We start from the raw sequence: 20955 nt of genomic DNA, 5'->3' as shown, positions 1-20955 counted from the left end.
ACTGTGATCAGGTTAGCTAGACCTACTGTAGACCTACACTGTGATCAGGTTAGCTAGACCTACTGTAGACCTACACTGTGATCAGGTTAGCTAGACCTACTGTAGACACACTGATCAGGTTAGCTAGACCTACACTGTGATCAGGTTAGCTAGACCTACTGTAGACCTACACTGTGATCAGGTTAGCTAGACCTACTGTAGACACACTGTGATCAGGTTAGCTAGACCTACTGTAGACCTACACTGTGATCAGGTTAGTTAGACCTACTGTAGACACACTGTGATCAGGTTAGCTAGACCTACTGTAGACACACTGTGATCAGGTTAGCTAGACCTACTGTAGACACACTGTGATCAGGTTAGCTAGACCTACTGTAGACACACTATGATCAGGTTAGCTAGACCTACTGTAGACCTACACTGTGATCAGGTTAGCTAGACCTACTGTAGACCTACACTGTGATCAGGTTAGCTAGACCTACTGTAGACACACTGTGATCAGGTTAGCTAGACCTACTGTAGACATGCACTGTGATCAGGTTAGCTAGACCTACTGTAGACCTACACTGTGATCAGGTTAGCTAGACCTACTGTAGACACACTGATCAGGTTAGCTAGACCTACACTGTGATCAGGTTAGCTAGACCTACTGTAGACCTACACTGTGATCAGGTTAGCTAGACCTACTGTAGACACACTGTGATCAGGTTAGCTAGACCTACTGTAGACACACTGTGATCAGGTTAGCTAGACCTACTGTAGACCTACACTGTGATCAGGTTAGCTAGACCTACTGTAGACCTACACTGTGATCAGGTTAGTTAGACCTACTGTAGACACACTGTGATCAGGTTAGCTAGACCTACTGTAGACACACTGTGATCAGGTTAGCTAGACCTACTGTAGACACACTGTGATCAGGTTAGCTAGACCTACTGTAGACCTACACTGTGATCAGGTTAGCTAGACCTACTGTAGACCTACACTGTGATCAGGTTAGTTAGACCTACTGTAGACACACTGTGATCAGGTTAGCTAGACCTACTGTAGACACACTGTGATCAGGTTAGCTAGACCTACTGTAGACACACTGATCAGGTTAGCTAGACCTACTGTAGACACACTGATCAGGTTAGCTAGACCTACTGTAGACACACTGATCAGGTTAGCTAGACCTACTATAGACACACTGATCAGGTTAGCTAGACCTACACTGTGATCAGGTTAGCTAGACCTACTGTAGACACACTGTGATCAGGTTAGCTAGACCTACACTGTGATCAGGTTAGCTAGACCTACTGTAGACACACTGATCAGTTTAGCTAGACCTACTGTAGACACACTGTGATCAGGTTAGCTAGACCTACTGTAGACCTACACTGTGATCAGGTTGGCCTACTGCTGAAGTGAGCTGACGTGTTGGATGCAAGAGGACCTCCAACCTTTCTGGGCAGTCGGCCGTTGAGGTGGTCTCCCATGCTGAACGCCTGACAGAGCAGGGGATGTGTTCAGTGTGAGAACACTAAAGGGTGGTATTGTAGCCCTCTGATGAAGTACCGCTACAACCTCGTTGTTCACTGACAGTTGGAGAAAAGGTTGTTTTGTGTCGACCCCCCCCCTGCCTGCCCCCTTCTTGGTTAATACCACCAACATATACACACCTCAAAGCCTGACCCCCACACTCAGCCCTTTGATTGGACAAAAGCATTTCACATCAGTAGAATGGTGCCACTAGGAGGGTTGTGTGTGGGGAGGGGGGAACTGCAGTTGCACCTGTCTTAGCAGGGTCTAATGATGGTTTGACACATGCTTGATAGGAAGAGGACGGCTGCCACCTTCTGAAATCTATTTGATCCTCGTTGGACACCATAGCTGGGCCAAACTCAATCCTTCTGGTCTTCCCTGGTGTGGCTTTCAGAGGGTCCTGTGTCGCTCTGCCCATACTGTAGGATGGTGAATTTGCGCACCCATTGAATCACAACCCCCCCTCCTTACTCAGGGGGACGCTGGTAGGCCAGAAATGGTAAGTCCAATTCTCAAATCTGCTTAAAAACAACTACAATCATTGACTGGACTTGACTGACCTGATATTTGAAAGGGATTGAAGTGCATTTGACACTTGTCTCGCCTGGTAAACATTTCTGGTGGTTTGTGACCACAGGGGAGCTGAATAAAGTGCACCTTGAGGCCCTGGGGTGGCGCTCAGGTGTGTGTTGGAGACTGGCGGTGCCCCATCCTGTCAGGGACCCCAGGAGCAGGGAGGCCTCCATCGCCATCCACCGTGTGGGTGAGTAATTCAGCCATAATCCCCCTTTCTCCTCGCCCCCTCTCCTCGCCTCCCCCCTCCTCCTCCTCTACAGCCCCCCTTCTCCTGTGGTTCTATTCATATTCTAATCACAGCTTTCCCTTCTCCGGCTCTCAGGCACTCCATCACAGCCCTCCCAGCCCTCCCAGCCCCTGGCTTTGCACTGCTACTTCCCCCCCATTGTGGCCCGGGCTCTCCTCTGAGGCACACTAAAATAAGGTTGCCTCAACTAGAGAGTGTCGGGAGGGGGGAGCAGGGGGGACGGAGGGAACCCTCCCAAAATGTTCACACTTGTGGCATTTTCACATTAGAGGTTTACAGGGGTGGCTGGCTGATCCATTTGTCCTCATCCGTTTTAGGGCGCAAGCATGAACAATGACGGACCTTGTTTGTGTTTATAGAAGAGATAGTGGAGTGGGGAAAAAAAGATTGTCCTGTTCCACAGTTGATTTTAACTTGCCCCTCTAGATGGAACTTCCATTGGTCGCCAAGAGACAGACATCTAGAAAGTTTCCTGTTGTGGCAAAAGTGTTCATTTAAATAAGAGTGGCAAGCAAATGGTGTGTGTCTATATGTGTGTGTGTGTGTGTGGAGGTGGGGGGTGTATAAAAACGTATTAAATGCTATAATGGAGGAGGGGGAGCCCACAGTGCTGGGATTGCGTAGATCTAAGCCTTTTTTTTCTTGAGAAGGGAGCTTTTCTTATTCAAAACAGGCTCACAAAAGACTTCCAGTGAGCCTTGCCACATCCCCATCTGACTCGAGGCCATTCATCAAGCCAGCGAGCCTATCAATGACATGGCCTCATCAGAGCTCCTATAAAATCAGCCCCTTTCCCATGAAACATCAGCAAACATTTTGACGGGTCTGGCTCTCCCCCCACTGGATTTCTGGAGTCTCTACCCCCCTCCTCCACCTCCCCCTGCTCCCTCAGCCCCCCCTCCACCCTCCCCTCCTCCACCACCACCACCGGCGTTCTCTCTGCGGTCCTCAGATCCTCCACATCTCCTGTGACGGCCAGTGGTCACACAAACGCGGAGCGAGACAAGGGGAGACCCACTGAGGAGGTGGAGACGAGCACAAAGCCATTTTTTCCTTGGAGGAGCCTGTGTGCTGTTGATGGGAAGAGGATGCATTGTGGGCTGCTGGAGGAGCCTGACATGGATTCCACAGGTTGGTCCTGCGGTCTGGGGGAAGCTTAGGAGACGTGGCCCTGCTCTGGAGACCTGATCTGGCCCTGGAGGCTCTCTATCTCCCTGCAGCCACTCGGGGATGTTCAACTTGAGTTATTGATGAATTTGACTTTTTTTGTTCATTTGATTTTAGAGGATGTCGTTTTGGATAAGATATTGGGCTGCTTTTAGTCGAAGTTTTGGTTAAAAGTTTTTTTTAGAAGGCAAAAGAGTGGACATGGTGGTTTTATGAATCAATTTTAAATCCTTGCCAAATCACTAAACGTTGGAAATTAAGATGATGGCAAGATGACACTTAAAACGACGATGAAGCATTAGTTAAATGACATCAATTATTATCAATTACTTTAATATTAAGTCCGCCATTAAAAAATTATGGCGTGTAGGTGCTCAAGTGATGCACCTGCCAGGCTACTTGTAAACAACTTGGGAGAAAGCTTCGATTAACCGCTGAAACCGGATCTATAAAGCCACCCAATTGGCCTACACTGTGACATGTTTTTAAAAGGAATATTGAATATAACCAATAATATAATAACATGTAGGCGTATCATGTGTAAACTATGCTAAATCAATCCGAACGATTGACTGTTTTATGTAGTTGCTTTGCAACATGCATTTACCAACAAGGCTACAATTGAATAGAAAAATTGAATTTTTACAATGCAACTTTATTTGATTAGCCTATTGTCGTCTGACTAATCATGCGGTTTTCTGCAGTATCAGTGGTGTAATTTATCATTCAGGCAACTGAACTAAATAGTGTTCAAAATGATCCAAAATCCATTTCAGCCGTTGATCAATTTTAATCCAATTATTTTGAACCCGCCTTATCTGTGTCCATGGCAAATTATTCAATTACAACCAAAGGATCCCGGCCACAATAGATCATTACTTTCAGCTCAGTGAACTAAACATATCCTTGACTGAAAGGAGTTAGAATAATTTTGATGTGACAAATTCACGTATGAAAACATCAAACTTAAATAGGTCTGTCAAATTCCTCTCTTGAGTGAAAGTTCTCATTCTTACAGACAATAATAGGCCCTAGATTATATTAGAATGTGATAAGGCTCGTAATATCAGTTGTAATAATCACCCAAGGTTTATAACAATGGCGATGAAAGTAGCCTAACTAATATTGAGTGATAATAATGGCAATTACACCATTTTTAAAACCAGCAGATCTTTAAAATATTGTTTATTAAAATATCGTCTTGTAGTAATATGGCAGAGATGTAAATGTTGCATAACTGAATTGTAGCCGATGTTATGGTAAGAGTTAGTATTATCAATAACTAGTGATGCTGCACGGCGCAAAAATTTGAAGGTGATAGAAAGAAATGCATTTTCAATTCACATCGAAACTTACTTCGGATTACAAATATTTGACTCAGTATAAACAGGCTCTGTTCAGTTAGGCCATTTTCAACACAACCTGTTGAACAAAATTCTTAAGAGGGCCGTGAACTGTCTTTGTGTTATGTTACTGTAAGCCTAGATAAGTGGCACGGTAACACTAAGTGCGCGTGCCATCGATCTACCAAGAGGTGTCGAATCATCAATGCAAGTGAGTTCTGCATCCTTAACTTTTACATTTATGTGACCCTCTTTTAATAGGACGGGACCTGTTGCCATGCCAACAGCCAATCCTGACAAGTGCTGCTATATGGTAATAGTTGTCATGGCCCGTGCGGGAAACAGGATCTACACGAGTACGATCAAAATTATAAGGGTCTCTGTCCCAAGAAAGGAGGCCATTTGGGCTATTTCTAAATCGAAATTATAAAGGGACAATGGCTTCTATGTCGCGAGGCTGGTCTTGCAATGCAGGCTCAGTTCCCGAGTGCGCGCTCTTGTAGTCCACCCCTGAACAATGCGGGAATCCTGCAGTTTGGGTGAAAACACCCCAAATAAAGACCCAGCTGCGACGAGGCCCGCAGAATTGATTGCTATCGAATTTTCCTGACACACTAAGTGACGTGAAAAGTTTATACAGGCAATGTTTTACTAGGCCTACTTGGAAACATTTAAAGTAAAAAGTCAAATGTCCTCTTTGGGAATAGATTTAATATTGCTGACCATTTTTCAACCCTTGATGCATCCAAACATTTATTCAAAACACCGCTTTTGTACGTTTCTGTGTTTTCCTTGACTTGTAGTCTGTTTGACTTGTTTTAGAGAGCTGGATTGAGAGGTGCCTTAATGAGAGCGAGAGTAAACGGTACTCCAGTCACACATCCCTGGGGAACATGTCCAACGATGAAAGTAAGCATGGCGCACTGGTTTGGTTTCACATCCTGCATTACTGCAAAATTAATCATTTGTCATTACTTTCATGTAAAGGCAGTGAGAAATATTTTAAAACTGCTATAGGCTAGGTCAGAAAACAGTAATTTAGTAATGGATTTCTCTGATAATGTTTAGGTTATTTAAATCTTGAATTAAACACAAAAAAAATAGAGACATGGAATTGCATAGTACTGTGTTGATTGTTTTAAATACACCTGCAAATGTTATATTAAAGCCACGGAAAACAGAATTTGTGCTTTTACAAATACTGCTATTTGTTGCCATCTTTAACAGAAGTGTTTGAATTCCTTGAGTTTGCGATATTGTGAAATAACTGACTTGTTTTTGTTTGTAAAAGATGAGGAGAAGGAAAACAACCGAGCCTCTAAACCACATTCAACACCGGCGACTCTTCAGTGGTGAGTGTCCTCCTCCTGCCCCCTCTTCTAATGACCTGTCATCTGGAAAATACCCCTGTCGAGTGGTCGAGAACACATTTAGAGATATTTAAGTGGTTGAGGAATACACTTTTTACCTAAAACATTTTCCGCAGATTATACAAATTCACCTGTGTAAATTAAAATTATGGAACAGCTTTTTTTTGGTCTGTATTTGATATAAAATTGGAATCTGTTAACTTCTCAACTCTGTACTGGTGAAAGCTTCAAATCCACCTGTTGGGGGGTGGGTGCTGTTAAGTGTTTGTATTGTCATGTCCCTCTTGTCAAGGGTGTCAGAACGTGCCCGATACTGAGTGTAAATTGAACTGTGTTTGTGGATTAACAGTAGTTATATATATTGGCCAGGAGATACTATAAACATGTGTTGATTTAAAGGCTACTGCAATGTCATGTTTGTTTGCCTGGAACCATTTGAGTGCTTGTAAATCTTTCACTCTGAAAGACTGTATATTGATCTGCAGTGTGGCCAAGACAGGTTATTATGTGGTGGAGGTAGAGCTGATGAAGGGGCTGGAGATGTACACCTGAGTAGGTCCTGTGATCGAAGGATCCAGAGTTGATCCTGTGTTCTTGCGATTAACACAAAAATACATTCCATATGATTGGGATGAACACCATCGATTTTGTGGTCAACTAGAGTTGATTCACTAGAGTTGATGTTTGAATTTTAACTTGATATTGTATTGTATGCTGGGTATGTTATTTTAGGTGTACAGCGTGTATATATAAGTTGGCACTGTTGTGGGGATATATCTCTAGAATACTATTATTGACCTATAAACTACAGTTGATACTTTTGCGGTTATATATTCTAGAATTGATACTTCTTTATATTCAAGTTAGTATTGTTGCTGACATATATTTGGTTGGTACTTTTGCTGGAATAATTGGTACCATTGTTGTGATATATTTGATATTGTCACTATCATTGTAGTTGGTACTGGTATGATTATATATTCTACTTGGTACTGTTATGGTGATATATTCTAGTTGGTACTATCATGATGATATATTCTTGTTAATCTTGCTGTATTGACTGTCAGCTGCTTCCTCCTCAGGTTAGAGGAGAACTACGAGATAGCAGAGGGCGTTTGTATTCCTCGGAGTGCTCTATACATGCACTACCTGGACTTCTGCGAGAAACACGACACTCAGCCTGTCAACGCCGCTAGCTTCGGAAAGGTACCACCTTAGAATTGCAGCCTTCTAATATTTGTTTGTATTTACAATCACATGGAATGACACAGCAGACTGTGGGTGGATGCTGGCTAGCTAAAAAGAGACCTGCTGATAACTACAGGAGGTGAAGGGACTGGCTAATAAATTATATGTGCAAAGTTATGGCTATACAATTTGATATGTGGCGGTTTTGGTGCAAAGCCATGGAAGAGATAACTTACTTCTCGTCTAGGTGTGCCTTTTAAACTCTGGATCATTTTTCTTTAGCTTGTGTCCATATGTAGTACGGATAATATGACATTGAAATTATTTCAGTTTTTGCTAAATGTCTTTACGTAGTGCAGATGTACCATTAGGATGTTAATGTTTGCTGTAGTAAAACAGTTGGACAGAGAACATAAATACAGAAAAGATGTGCTTGTGTGGGTTCCCACAATCCCAGAGCAGCCCCCTGTCCAATCAGTCGCCACCATCTTCCCCCACAAACCCCCACTCTGGGCCCACACCCCACCCAGCTACCCCACCCCCGCCCTTCCCCATCTCCTGTCGGAGGATATTGAAAAAGAGAAGGGGCCTGGATTAATGTGTAATTAAAGGAAATTTGGAAGGGTGAGATGTTGCGGAATGTTAGATCAGTGGCAGGAGCAGTGTGGGGTGTCCTTTAGGAAGGCTTCATTGATTTGGGACAAAACCACCAGAGAGGGTCCGGCCCGCCTCTCTGTCTGCTCATTTATCAAGCGGACCCTGACAGAAACTTCACAGCTTGCCCTCTTTTTTCATCCTGTACAATGGAGAGCTCCACTGTTTGCTAAAGTTTCTGCACCGGGAGCTAGACCAAGGAGCCAATCTCTCATGGACAAAAAGAGAGCGAGGGAGAGAGAGAGAGAGAGAGAGAGAGAGGGAGGGAGGGAGGGAGGGAGGGAGGGAGGGAGGGAGGGAGGGAGGGAGGGAGGGAGGGAGGGAGGGAGGGAGGGAGGGAGGGAGGGAGGGAGGGAGGGAGGGAGGGAGGGAAGGTGGGGGAGAGAGTTAAAAAGAGAAAGAGAGAAGCAGTTAGCGAGAAAAAAGGAAAGTTAAAAAGGAAGAAGGGATGATATTGGAACCTTTTTTAACATAAATAAATAGATTGAAAACCAAACCTGTCAGAAATGGATCATTCCCAAAGCCCTTTTCTCCCATAGTGTGGATTTGTCTTGGTCTCAGGCTAAGAAACCCCCTTTGACCTTCTAATCCAATCTACTTTATCAAATAGATAGTCAACTTTTTCTATAGATTTAAATTGATTATTTGTTCTTTGACACTAATAGTTTAAGTGGTTCATTCTAAGTAACTAATAGAGATTCATTTTATCAAAATCTACCAATTGCAAAAACAATAAATACCATGTAAAATGGGTATGTTCTGAATATAGTAGTTTTTTCCGTCATGGATAACGGACCTCTATAAGCATTTTTGTAAATGCATTGACTTTGATCGCTGATTAATTATTCTTTACCGTCTTAGTAAATGTGACAAGTAAAGCATCATGCCAGTATCTTAATACAAAAGGGAAGAATCATTTATCTGTCCTCTAAGTGCTGCTGAACTGGTAGGATGACTGACAGATTTCTCTCTTCACCAGATTATTAGGCAGCAGTTCCCCCAGCTGACAACTAGAAGGCTGGGCACCAGGGGCCAGTCAAAGTAAGACCAGCTGTCCTCCACAACCCTCCTGACTTTCGCTTCGTTGTATTTCATCTATTTAGGTCACAAAGAAAGTTTTTATATTATTATTGTTTTCTGTTCTCCCTGTCCCCCCCCCCCTGTCCCCCCCCCCATCCCAGGTACCACTACTATGGCATCGCGGTGAAGGAGAGTTCCCAGTACTACGATGTCATGTACTCCAAGAAGGGGGCAGCGTGGGTGAACGAGACGGGCAAGAAGGAGGTGACCAAGCAGACCGTGGCGTATTCACCGCGCTCCAAGCTGGGGACGCTTCTGCCAGAGTTCCCAAATGTCAAAGACCTAAATCTGCCCGCCAGTCTGCCAGAGGAGAAGGTAAACAGGACTCTAAAAGTCCTCCTCCTCTTCCCCCCTGTCCCTCCTTCCATCCAACCAGTTCCTCACCCCCTCCACATCTCCCCTTTTATCTGGGACCTTCACTGGGTGGAGGTTTAGAGAAGGACCTTGAGTATTTACACCCTGGCTCCTCACTAACTCTTAATCTTGTGGAGAGATAATAAGATTCCGCGCCGGACAAAGGACAGGCACTAGCTGTCTAGCTTTAAATAGGGGGGCCTTGATTTTAAATGGTTTGTGTGTTGCCAGGTTTATATAACATCCCCCCAATGGAGACTGTAACTGGTTTTCATTAGTAAACCTGCTTTGTGAAAGATTTATCTTCTTGTTTTTTTTTTCATATAGCTCTTTCAGAGATTTAGAACATTTAGAAGCTTTTTAGTTAACAATGAGCTTTTAAAGAGTTCCAACATTTGTCCCATTCTCTCACTGTTCCCATCAGGTGTCCACATTCATCATGATGTACAGGACCCACTGCCAGAGGATACTAGATACAGTCATAAGGGCCAACTTTGATGAGGTCAGACTTTGGATATGAAAGGTCTAACCTGTGTACCATTCAAATATACACTTATTATACACTGGAGAAATATTGTTTTAGATCGATTACATTGGAATCCCTGTTCAAAACACGTGTTCATGAGAAGTCAGAAGTCAGAAAAGGTGGCAGTGACACAGCTGTTCATCTTCATTTGTGATCCTGCAGGTTCAGAGCTTCCTGTTGCACTTCTGGCAAGGCATGCCCCCACACATGCTGCCCGTCCTCGGCTCCTCCACCGTGGTCAACATCGTGGGTGTGTGTGACTCCATCCTCTACAAGGCCATCTCCGGGGTCCTAATGCCTACCGTGTTACAGGCTCTGCCTGACAGGTAAGTGGACACAGGTTCTCTCAGGGATCGCAGGGAGCAGGAAGGATCAGGTGTGTCATGTTTGATGCTTTCGAACCCAGGCTGACCTTCCTTGTGACCTCTGCAATCTCCTCTCTTGTCCAGCTTGACCCAGGTAATCAGGAAGTTTGCTAAACAGCTGGACGAATGGCTGAAGGTAGCACTTCACGACCTGCCAGAAAACTTGAGGAATATCAAGTTTGAATGTAGGTACATGAACATGTTTACATCATCAGCTTTTTTGTAGTATTTTGATGTCGGGAGATGTTGAATGTTATTGTTGGTGCCTTATCATTGAACGTTCATAAGTTAACCTCCTTTCCACAGTGTCTCGGAGATTCTCCCAGATTCTGAAACGACAAACATCTTTAAACCATCTATGTCAGGTACAGTTTATGAAAGTAATAAAAGGGAATTTGAATACATCAAACAATCCCTATACCCGTACATGTGATGGTACCCCGTATAATATCCGGTCTTTAACTCCATAAATGTCACAACGTGTTTCCAGGCGTCCAGGACAGTGATCCACAGTGCCGACATCACCTTCCAGATGCTGGAGGACTGGAGGAACGTGGACCTGAACAGCATCACCAAGCAGACCCTGTACACCATGGAGGACTCCAGAGAGGAACACCGCAGCCTCATCATAGACCGTAAGTCAGTCAATGGAGGGGGGGGGGGCGGGGGGCGTGTGAGTAAGTATATGTTTGTGTTCGTGGGCGTGTGTGTCTGTAGGTATATGTGTGCTCGAGTGTTTGTGGGTGCCAAATGTTGGAGCGACGCTTGTCCTAAAGACGTCCAACTCCACGGCCGCCTTGAGCTCCCACTCAGAGTTAGAGATCTCAGAGTGATTCCCACGACCAGGAGAGAGCAGCTCTAATGATGGAGGTTACACAGTTCAATTCCCTCTGAAACACCCTGCAGGGCAGCTCCAAGCCCCTCCAGGGCCCTCCTTCAGAAGGTGTCAGCAGGGGTCAGGGGTCACTGCTCCGTGGGTGCTAGGAGACCAAGAAGCCTACTACATTCACTCATCTATACTAGGAGATGCAGCCACACTCGATTCATGATTAACTCATTATGTTCGTAAGACTTTCTACTTTTTTATATTCGTGTGTGGGGTGCCATATAGTAGGTTTCAAACGATCAAAAACAATTCAAGAAGACATGTGTCTGTGTGTTCACTAGATATGTTTCAGAGTGTGTGCTGACTTGGAATGTTTCAGACTGTGTGTTAACTAGCTTGGTTTCAGAGTTTGCTGACTAACTTGGTTTCAGACTGTGTGTTGACTAGCTGTTTCTCAGAATGTTGTCCCTCTATCCTGTTCCCAGTGTTCCAGGAGTTTGACCGTCTATTAGAAGAGCAGTCTCCCATTGAGGCCTACATTGAGTGGCTGGACACCATGGTGGACCGCTGTGTGGTCAAGGTCAGCACGCGTTAGATTCTCTGAACACACTTTGCACTGGTTGTCACCTGATGCACCCTTTGCAATCTCTGTTGTCGAGCCTTTTCTGTTTTGTGGCGGGGGTTAGGGTTCATGAAGAGAATACATTTAGCAGATTGTCTCAATATTTTTCTGCAAATCAATTAGGATTATGCATGTTCAAAGGGTGACGCTGCATGTGAGCGTCATTTGTATTAACCCATCACTGATGCGCAGGGGCCTTACATAGCAGTTCCCTAAGTTAATGATGTCTTCAAGAGCCCCCATTTGCTGCCATTACTTGCCAGATATGGGCTTGTAAAATGTGGTTGCCGAGGCAACGCCCCTGACTTGCCAGACAATAGTTCAATAGGAAGGCGTGTCCCTGGGGGCAAATTAAATAGTTGACTTGTTGACATGTTTTTTCGTTCCTGAGGGGTTAAGCCCCAATACGGACCTAGGGGTTAATTCCACCCCCACATCCCCTCCTCCTCCGTTCCTTTCTCATGGAAATGTTCCCTCTAGGTGGCGGGGAAGAGACCTGGGTGTCTGAAGAGAGGGGCCCAGCAGTTCCTGCTCATGTGGTCGTGCTTCGGGACTCGAGTCATCCGAGACATGACCCTACACAGCGCGCCCAGCTTCGGTGAGTAGCCGTGAGTTGAGTAGCTGTAACGCCCTTAAATGGACAAGCTAAAGCAGGTTTTTTGTTTGTTGTTGTTTTGTTTTGTTTGTTTGTTTTTTTTTGGGGGGGGGGGTAGCAGGTTTTCATTACTTGGGAGGTTAAGCTGATGTAGAAGGCATGAGAAATAGGTGTCTCGGTCTAAGTCAGTGTCGCAGTGGAACAGTAAAATAGAGCAGACAAAAAGAACTCCTCCTGTGTGTCCGCAGACCCAATAGACCCTCAGTAAAGATGGCTGCCCGCCTGTGCACTCCTCTTTACTCCACTAGCCACCAGTGCATGACTATGGGGACTGAAAGAGATAGGTGTTGTAAAAAAAAAAAAAAAAAAGGAGAAAAAAAGGAGAAAATAAAAATAAAATGGCTTCCCTCCCTCTTGTCCTCCCCCTTTCCTTTTCCACTGCCCTGTCTGTGAATACCAAAGACACAGCTGGTTGCTGTGTTTTGATAAAGCAGCTCCCTGTGCAAAAACAGCTCATTAACAAAGGCGAACCCCCCCCCCCCCCCCCCCACTGCAATGTGTTTGTCCGTCTTTCCATTTTTATGACCGGGCAGAATGGTTTCCCGTTCCTTGATTACCCAACAGTGTTTATGACGTTCACTCTGGTAGGACTGACCAGCACAATGTCAGGATTGTGCCGTCCCTCCCGCGCCCCCTACCCCAACCCAAGGGTCACTCCTCTTCATCATTGAGGCAGTGACTTTGCAGCAGGAACCAACCCGGCTACTTTTTAATCACAGTGATCTCCCACCATGTCTGTGTCGAGCTGTGCGGCCGTGAAATAATTCTAGGAGGGCCTTGTTGAAGTGAAGGAAACCCGTATTACTGACTGCATGACCCAGGAAGTCATATTGCTGCACTCTCTTGGTCGGTGATTTAGACCTACCTTATTGTGTTGTTGGATGATGAGTGGTTGAACGGTTTAACCTCAGACTCACAAACCTTCTGACTCAGACTGGACGGTAGAGCTTTGAGTAAAGCGCCATTTTGATCTGCATAATCTCTGGGCTTGGATTGATCGCATCTCAGTATCCGATTGCACTATGTTGACCATTCACGCTGCTCATTCTTATTCTTATTTTTATATATATTTTATTTTATATTTAAATTGTTTTCTTTTGTACTTTTGTACCCTGCCACAGTAAATTCCGTGTTTATATAACATACATGGCGAATAAACCGATTTCTGATTCTGAACCTTTAACACCCATCTCTCCTCTCTCCCTCCTGCCTTACCCTTCCTCTTCGCTCCCAGGCTCCTTTCACCTGATCCACCTGATGTTTGATGACTATGTGCTGTACCTGTTGGAGTCTCTGCACTGCCAGGAGAGGGCCAACGATCTCCTGAGGGCCATGAAGGCAGAGGGCAGCACAGGTCAGCCCCTCCACCCCTCACCCCTCACCCCTCACCCTCCACCCTCCACCCCTCACCCCTCACCCCTCACCCTCCACCCCTCACCCCTCCACCCCTCACCCCTCACTCCTCCACCCCTCACCCCTCCACCCCTCACCCCTCACCCTCCACCCCTCACCCCTCACCCCTCACCCTCCACCCCTCACCCCTCACCCCTCCACCCCTCATCCCTCCACCACTCACCCCTCCACCCCTCACCCTCCACCCCTCACCCTCCACCCCTCACCCCTCACCCTCCACCCTCCACCCCTCACCCCTCCACCCCTCACCCTCCACCCCTCACCCTCCACCCCTCACCCCTCCACCCCTCACCCCTCCACCCCTCCACCCCTCACCCCTCACCCCTCCACCCCTCACCCTCCACCCCTCACCCCTCCACCCCTCACCCTCCACCCCTCACCCTCCACCCCTCACCCTCCACCCCTCACCCCTCCACCCCTCACCCTCCACCCCTCACCCCTCACCCCTCACCCCTCACCCTCCACCCCTCACCCCTCCACCCTCCACCCTCCACCCTCCACCCCTCACCCCTCACCCCTCCACCCCTCACCCCTCCACCCCTCACCCTCACCCCTCACCCTCCACCCCTCCACCCCTCCACCCCTCACCCTCCACCCCTCACCCTCCACCCCTCACCCCTCACCCTCCACCCCTCCACCCCTCCACCCCTCACCCTCCACCCCTCACCCTCCACCCCTCACCCCTCACCCCTCCACCCCTCACCCTCCACCCCTCACCCCTCACCCCTCCACCCCTCACCCCTCACCCCTCACCCTCCACCCCTCACCCCTCACCCTCCACCCCTCACCCCTCCACCCCTCACCCTCCACCCCTCACCCCTCCACCCCTCACCCCTCCACCCCTCACCCCTCCACCCCTCACCCCTCCACCCCTCACCCTACACCCCTCACCCCCCACCCTTCTTCCTCTCGCTTCCTTATAAATCTGGGATACATCCGATAACCATGTCCACCTTTCCTCTTGATCTGAACCACCTCTCACAAAGCCGACAGGCTGCCCTTATCTAAAGATAGGTAGTACGTACAGTAGCGTAGAGTCACTACGCCTGTGTGTTGACGCTCGACCATCTCGATCCTTTCAGCTGAGAGAGAAGAGGAACCGATGCTAACAGAGACCACGCCAACCTCCGCCTCCCCAGGCCCCTTCTCCCCGGCCAAGTCCGTCCCCTCGGTGGGGGTCCCCTCCGCCAGCTCCCCCAACGCAGCCCAGTCCCCAGACTACCCAGGGGCAACCTCCAGCACAGGTGAGACTGCACTGGGAGAGGGGTGGGTAGGGGGCGGGGGCGGGGAGGAGTGGGGGGAGGGGGGGAGCGGGGAGTAGGAAAGCGTAGAAGGAACAAGAGTGGACGCAGGATGGTCGGGGAAATGGAGAGGGGCTAGTTCACGTGGAGGTCATCTACTGGACTATCAACACCTTGTCACTTTGACTTTACTATACTTATATTTACATTTTATTCATTTAGCATAAAATGTAAATATGTAAAAAAGTCAAAGCGACAAGGTGGTGATAGTCCAGTATTATTATCCATATATTGGATCAACACTGTGTATGGTTGCACCTGCACTTGCTGTTCCAGGTTTGCTGGACATGAGCAGACCTGGCTTTAAAACTATACAAAGATCAAACTATCGAAACATAGACACAGTCATACCAACTGCAAGGACAGCTAATGGATCAGTGCCACAAGTGCATCATGTGAAACAGCACCTTAATAACTTCAGAAATACTCTCAAGTAATGAATCTCTGTAATTGACCCAGGTGTCTGAGTGTGGATTTGCTAAGGGTAATGGCATGTAGGTTTCTCTGTGCCAACAACCCCTGTGTCTCTGTGTGTGTACTTGTGTGTGTGTGCCAGGCGCAGTTCAGTCATATACCTGGTCCCTTACGTACACAGTGACAACGTCCGGTGGAGCCCCCTCTGAGGGCGGACAGCAGCTGCCCTGTATGCGCGGTGGAGCCTCTGTGCCCCCCCCCTCCTCTGCCCTCCGGATGCCGGTCTACGCTCACAGGGATGAGCACGGGTGAGCAATCACAGCCACGACCACGGCACTTATGTCACTCTATTTTGCCCTTCTTGCAATTCTGTACTTGCCTGTTTTTGTCCTCGCACTACGTGTTCATTGTTATGCGTCATCAAAACCAAAGCAAATTCCTTTTATGTGAAAATCGACTTTGCAATAAACCTATTTCTGGTTCTAACCCCTGTATAAGTCAAATAAACTGTGTTGTTTACTGACTTGCTAGTGTGTTTTCATGTTAGGTACACGGGCAGCTACAACTACGGCAGCTACACCAACCAGCACCCCCACTCCATCCAGAGCCAGTACCCCAGTCTGACCCACGAACCTGGCCTCCCAGCCCCCCTCCACTACCCCTCCTACCATCGCACGTCTGCACAGGTCTGTCGCCAACCCCACACACCCAACCACGCCACCTACCAATGATCCACAACCAATACTCTGTGAAATCAGTGAGTCATTTCATGAAATAATGTTACGTGGCCATCTTGATGAAACACGAGCGTCAGTTTCTGGGGTCGGACCCTCTCCGGTACCAAATGGGATGATGATTGTGGTGTTCAAGATCACGGCCGGATAAAAGTTTGAATTGCAAACTCCACACCCACAGGCCTTTGTTACTGTTCTTGGATCTGTATCTCCTTGGTGTTCTTCTGACGTCAAAGTAGGCCATTAAGATCGTTAGAGCAGCTCTGCCTCACAGCGTCCCACAAAGAAACTGTCAGAGACTGCATGTTTCATGAAGGGGCGGGGTGAAACATAATCGCTTCAACATAGTCCATTTGTTTGCGTTGTTAAGTAAATATTAGGTGTTTGATTTGGCCTTAATCAACTACCCTGTGAACTACAATTTTTGGGCAGGTTCATCTAGTGTCATGTGTTTTGTATGTTTTTTTTATTTATTTTTTATGTGTACTCTAGTGTACTGTAGGTATTGTTAATCTGCTCTCTGCTCAGAACCTCACGATAACAACGTTGGTTGTTTATTCTCAATTTGAGGTCGTTACCGTGGTGTGAATTCCACTCTTGCTTTTGTGAGGGTGAACTTACCACAGGCTGTAAATCAGTCAGGAATGTTAATACGGACAGGAGGGGCGACGAACCTGCTCCTTAGTATGCAAGACGTTGCTCTGATGCTGACAATGTGGTGCGAACTGTGGAGAGGGGACTGTGTGGGGAGAAAGAGACGGAGAGTGTGAGAAAAAAAAATGAAAATGAAAAAGAAGAGAGATATTGAGAAAGCCGAGCGTGTGAAAGAGAGATGGGATGAGAGAGAGAGAGACAGAGACAGAGACAGAGACAGAGACAGAGAGAATTGATCAGTGTACTGTGAATCCAAGAGCATGTTTCATATGGAAGAAGAGGGCGAGGAAGACAGGGTCCAGCTGTGACGAGGTGTTGTTGATATCGGGTCTCATGTGGACTTTGCAGGGGCAAGTGGTGTGAGTCGACCCCTCTAAGTGTAAATCCTTGTCAAGGACCCTCCAGCCTCCTCCCCAGCCTCCCCTCTATCATCCCCTGTCTGGAATGGAAGGAGATAAACTGGCCCTTAGCCGTATCAGCCTCTTTCCCCTCAGCCTCAGTTTTCCCTTCCCCCACTCCACTCTGTAGCGGAAGCCGCTGGTGAAAGGTGTCTTGGCTGGGGCCCAGAGGGGCCCTCCTCAGTCCCTCCCCCTTCCCGGCACTCAATAGGCTCTTCATTGGTCCCCTCCTCGGCCATACGACAGTGTAGGAGGCTTTTATTAAAATATTGTTATTCAATGGTCTCTTTTCTGCGCGTGAACAAGAGGTTACAGAACCAGCCGTCCTGAGTCCTGACCCGGGCCGCTGGCTTTTTCCATCCCTATGACTGACCCAACTGTTTCCTGTTTATATTTAGTACGAAAAGAGATAGACTTTTCACTTCCACTTTTTCCCTCTCTGCTCACAACTTAAATTGGGCACAATGTCTTGTCTTTGTCCTCAGGGACTCTGCCAGTAAGGAGACATGATAATGACACGAATGGAACACTGTGATAGATTCCTCAGCTGGCCAAAAATGTTTTCTAAGAGAGTCAGGCTTGATCAGGGCTGTTAGTGGTTGTGTTACCCAGGGCAACAAAAATAATACCGGAAAGCCGCTTATCCAAGTCCAGGTTTTTTGGGGGGAACATTATTGACGTTAACGCACATTTAAAGATAAATAACATTGCAAAACAAAATCACCTTGACCAAGTCCTGTCCTAATCTGGTTTTTATTTTCTTTCTCCAACTTGGCTTCATATGTCAGTGTGTTCATCAATCTGTATCGATAAATATTGATCGTCACATATCAGTCTGATTCTAGATGGAATTAATTATTTCTATACCATAGAAAAATCCTGGTCTTCACTTTCAGAGCCCTGCATGGTAAAGTTCCACCCTACATTTCTGATTTAATACAGCTTCATACCCCCACTCGAAATTTGAGGTCATTGTGTCAAAAGCTTTTAGTGGTTCCCTGTACCACTTTCAAAATGAGAGGAGATCGATCATTCCGAGCAGTGGCTCCTAGGTTGGGGAATGCCATGCCTCCCTTTATACAGAGTGCAAGTTCTGTCGAAGCTTTTAAAAAGCAACTCAAGACTTTGCTATTCAAGCAGGGCTTTTAGTTAGTTGACGGGTTTTTAGGTTGTCTGTCATGTTTTTTTCTATTTAAAATGTTCCTGTATTCTTTATTTGTTGTAGTGTTGTATTGCATTTTGTTGTGAAGCACTTTGTGATTTTCATATGCGAGAGGTGCTATACAAATAAACTTAACTTACTTACTACTTACCATCATTCAAACTGACAGTTTATTTCTTCTATTTTACAGTACCCCCTCAACAGCCAGATGTCTCGAATGGAGCCATGCTTGATGGGTGGTGCTCCCCGGCTCCACCCTGCTGCTGTGGCTCCTCGCTGGCCGGAGGTCTCTCCCGCAGGCAGCTGCTACGCTAGCCCCCCTATGCACTCCACACGCTACCCCTCCCCAGGGGACATGTACTCTCCCCTGGCCCCGCGCAGGAACTCTGAGTACGAACACTCACAACACTTCCCCGGCTTTGCCTACATCAACGGCGAGGCCACTACCGGGTGGGCTAAATAGCCCCTCCCCCCTCCGCTCAGCCCTCACTAGAAACGTCCTGGACAAATGTGCACGTCCACCCAGAGTGACACTCCCCTCACTCTGCCCCCTGGACGCAGACCTCACTCTGCCCCCTGGACGCAGACCTCACTCTGCCCCCTGGAGGCAGACCTCACACTGCCCCCTGGACGCAGACCTCACACTGCCCCCTGGACGCAGACCTCACTCTGCCCCCTGGACGCAGACCTCACACTGCCCCCTGGACGCAGACCTCACTCTGCCCCCTGGACGCAGACCTCACTCTGCCCCCTGGACGCAGACCTCACACTGCCCCCAGCCGCCCCGCCCAGAAAAAGGCACACGACACAGGGATCACAGGCGGGTGCTCTTGAGACTTGACACAGAATCAATCAAGTGTTTGTGGTGCCATCGCCCGTCAGTCCTTCTTTTTCTCAGGCGTCTTGTTGCCTATGAAGAATAAAGGTTTCAAAGCTAAACATCACGTTTTTACAAAGAAATGAGGCCAGTTGTGGTCATAGTGGACGTATGAATCGCATCTGCCGACCTGTGCCTTTATGAATACTGATCCCTTTCAGCCAATGTTTTTCCCTAAGTAAACACCTTGCCCCCCCACCCCCACCCCCATCTCCGTCACTAATGTACCGGACTGGAACAGTGTTTACGTGGTTCGCAGTGGTTGACGTCAGCACCGTCTTTTAACAACCCCGTTGACCCTGTCGGCCAAGTGTGCTGTCAGAAGGCACTCAACAGCAGCCAAGTTCCAGAAGCATTGACATAAGCACCGCCTGAGGGCTGTGTCATGTCACAGTGTCTTTTTGGGCCAAAAACAACTAAACAATCCCAGGGCCTTTATCAGTTATCTACTCGTGAATACTATGACTGGGCACTGTGTCTCGGCAAAAAAATATTTGTGTGCATATTTGTCACAAGCTGATTTTGCTGTATTTGTGAGAGAACATACTATAGATGTATTTTCTGTAACTTTGTAACATGGTGTTATGGTTGTTTGTGTCTCTGCATTACAGTTGGTATATTTGATTTATTTTTGTTTGAATAGTAAAAGAAACATTAACCTAGGTTTGTGTGTTATATTATGCACTCAAAGCTACTGTGGACCTTTTACCCTATGGGTAGGTTATAAAGGGAAGGATATCAAAGTGTAACACACATGAACTTTAGTCACTTTTTCTGTAAATAAAAGCACTGGACAACTTATGTGGTGACTGGTAAACTGTTACAGTTTAATCTGATATGTATGTGGAATTATTTGTTGCCACATAAATAATTTTTAAAACCCAAATGACTGTGTGGAATTTGTTTCTTCAAGAATTTCTCATTTATTGTGGAATCAAATCCATTTTAAGATCTACTCTGCATTCTCTGTGGGTAACTTGGAGCTGTGGCCTCATGTCAGAAGTATACAGTATATTATTCATGGGCACCACACTTTCACTGACTTCAGGGCTTGCATACATTGCATAACAATACCCTACATTTATTACTGTCTGATATAGAGCACTGCACTAACAAAAAATACATCTAGCATCACAGTCTGAATCCCAACACTTATAGGCAAGAGACAGCTTGTAAAACAGATGGAGATACATAACAGCTCTGGTCTGAATACTTGACTTAATCCCCCCCCCCCCCCCCCAAAAACCGCAATTTTGGTTACTCTATTGACAAAAGAGCCGCAATCTTTTGAAATCATCTGAAATGTTGAGCTTGCAACAGTGGGAAACCAGTGAGAAACCAGTGGGAAACCAGTGGGAAACCAGTGGGAAACCAGTGAGGGCCGCGACAGAAGCGAGAGGGACACACTGCGGAAAGAATTACATTTCTATAGAGGGGAGCTCCCGCTGGGGTCACTGCACCTCCGTCCTGTGACCTTTGAACCTTGACCCTAGACCCCCTGTGCT

General features: G+C 46.9%; 1 protein-coding gene across 3 annotated transcripts; it reads left to right on the top strand.

Moving 5' to 3' along the window:
- Window positions 1-3258: 3258 nt before the first annotated feature.
- Window positions 3259-20251, top strand: rfx4 (regulatory factor X, 4). 3 transcript variants are annotated; one of them, XM_084672778.1, is made up of 19 exons: window positions 3259-3478; window positions 5119-5170; window positions 5680-5766; window positions 6149-6209; window positions 7310-7433; window positions 9049-9110; window positions 9251-9464; window positions 9928-10005; window positions 10192-10355; window positions 10479-10579; window positions 10701-10759; window positions 10885-11029; window positions 11706-11800; window positions 12323-12440; window positions 13732-13851; window positions 14993-15154; window positions 15768-15933; window positions 16173-16311; window positions 18764-20251. In XM_084672778.1, the coding sequence occupies exons 3-19, from the start codon at window positions 5751-5753 to the stop codon at window positions 19034-19036; spliced, it is 2097 nt and encodes a 698-aa protein (XP_084528904.1). In that variant the 5' UTR covers window positions 3259-3478; window positions 5119-5170; window positions 5680-5750; the 3' UTR covers window positions 19037-20251. The 3 variants fall into 3 exon arrangements, with proteins under 3 accessions (XP_084528904.1, XP_084528903.1, XP_084528902.1); XM_084672777.1 differs by lacking the exon at window positions 5119-5170 and having other exon boundaries at window positions 15807-15933; XM_084672776.1 differs by lacking the exon at window positions 5119-5170.
- The last annotated feature ends 704 nt before the right edge of the window (window positions 20252-20955 follow it).

This window comes from Hypomesus nipponensis, chromosome 14 (assembly GCF_054491055.1).
Source record: "Hypomesus nipponensis isolate SF chromosome 14, ASM5449105v1, whole genome shotgun sequence".
Taxonomy (NCBI): Eukaryota; Metazoa; Chordata; class Actinopteri; order Osmeriformes; family Osmeridae; genus Hypomesus; species Hypomesus nipponensis.
Note: the sequence above shows the minus strand (reverse complement) of the source record. Positions and strands in the feature narration are given on the sequence as shown.

What these genes read in the sequence shown, in the direction of transcription:
- rfx4 (XM_084672776.1), top strand. Translation starts at nt 3,436, where the DNA reads ATGCATTGTGGGCTGCTGGAGGAGCCTGACATGGATTCCACAG. An exon ending in CCGCAGCCTCATCATAGACC is followed by an intron (nt 11,030 to 11,705) that starts GTAAGTCAGTCA and finishes TCCTGTTCCCAG; the next exon opens with TGTTCCAGGAGTTTGACCGT. An exon ending in GCTCACAGGGATGAGCACGG is followed by an intron (nt 15,934 to 16,172) that starts GTGAGCAATCAC and finishes TTTTCATGTTAG; the next exon opens with GTACACGGGCAGCTACAACT.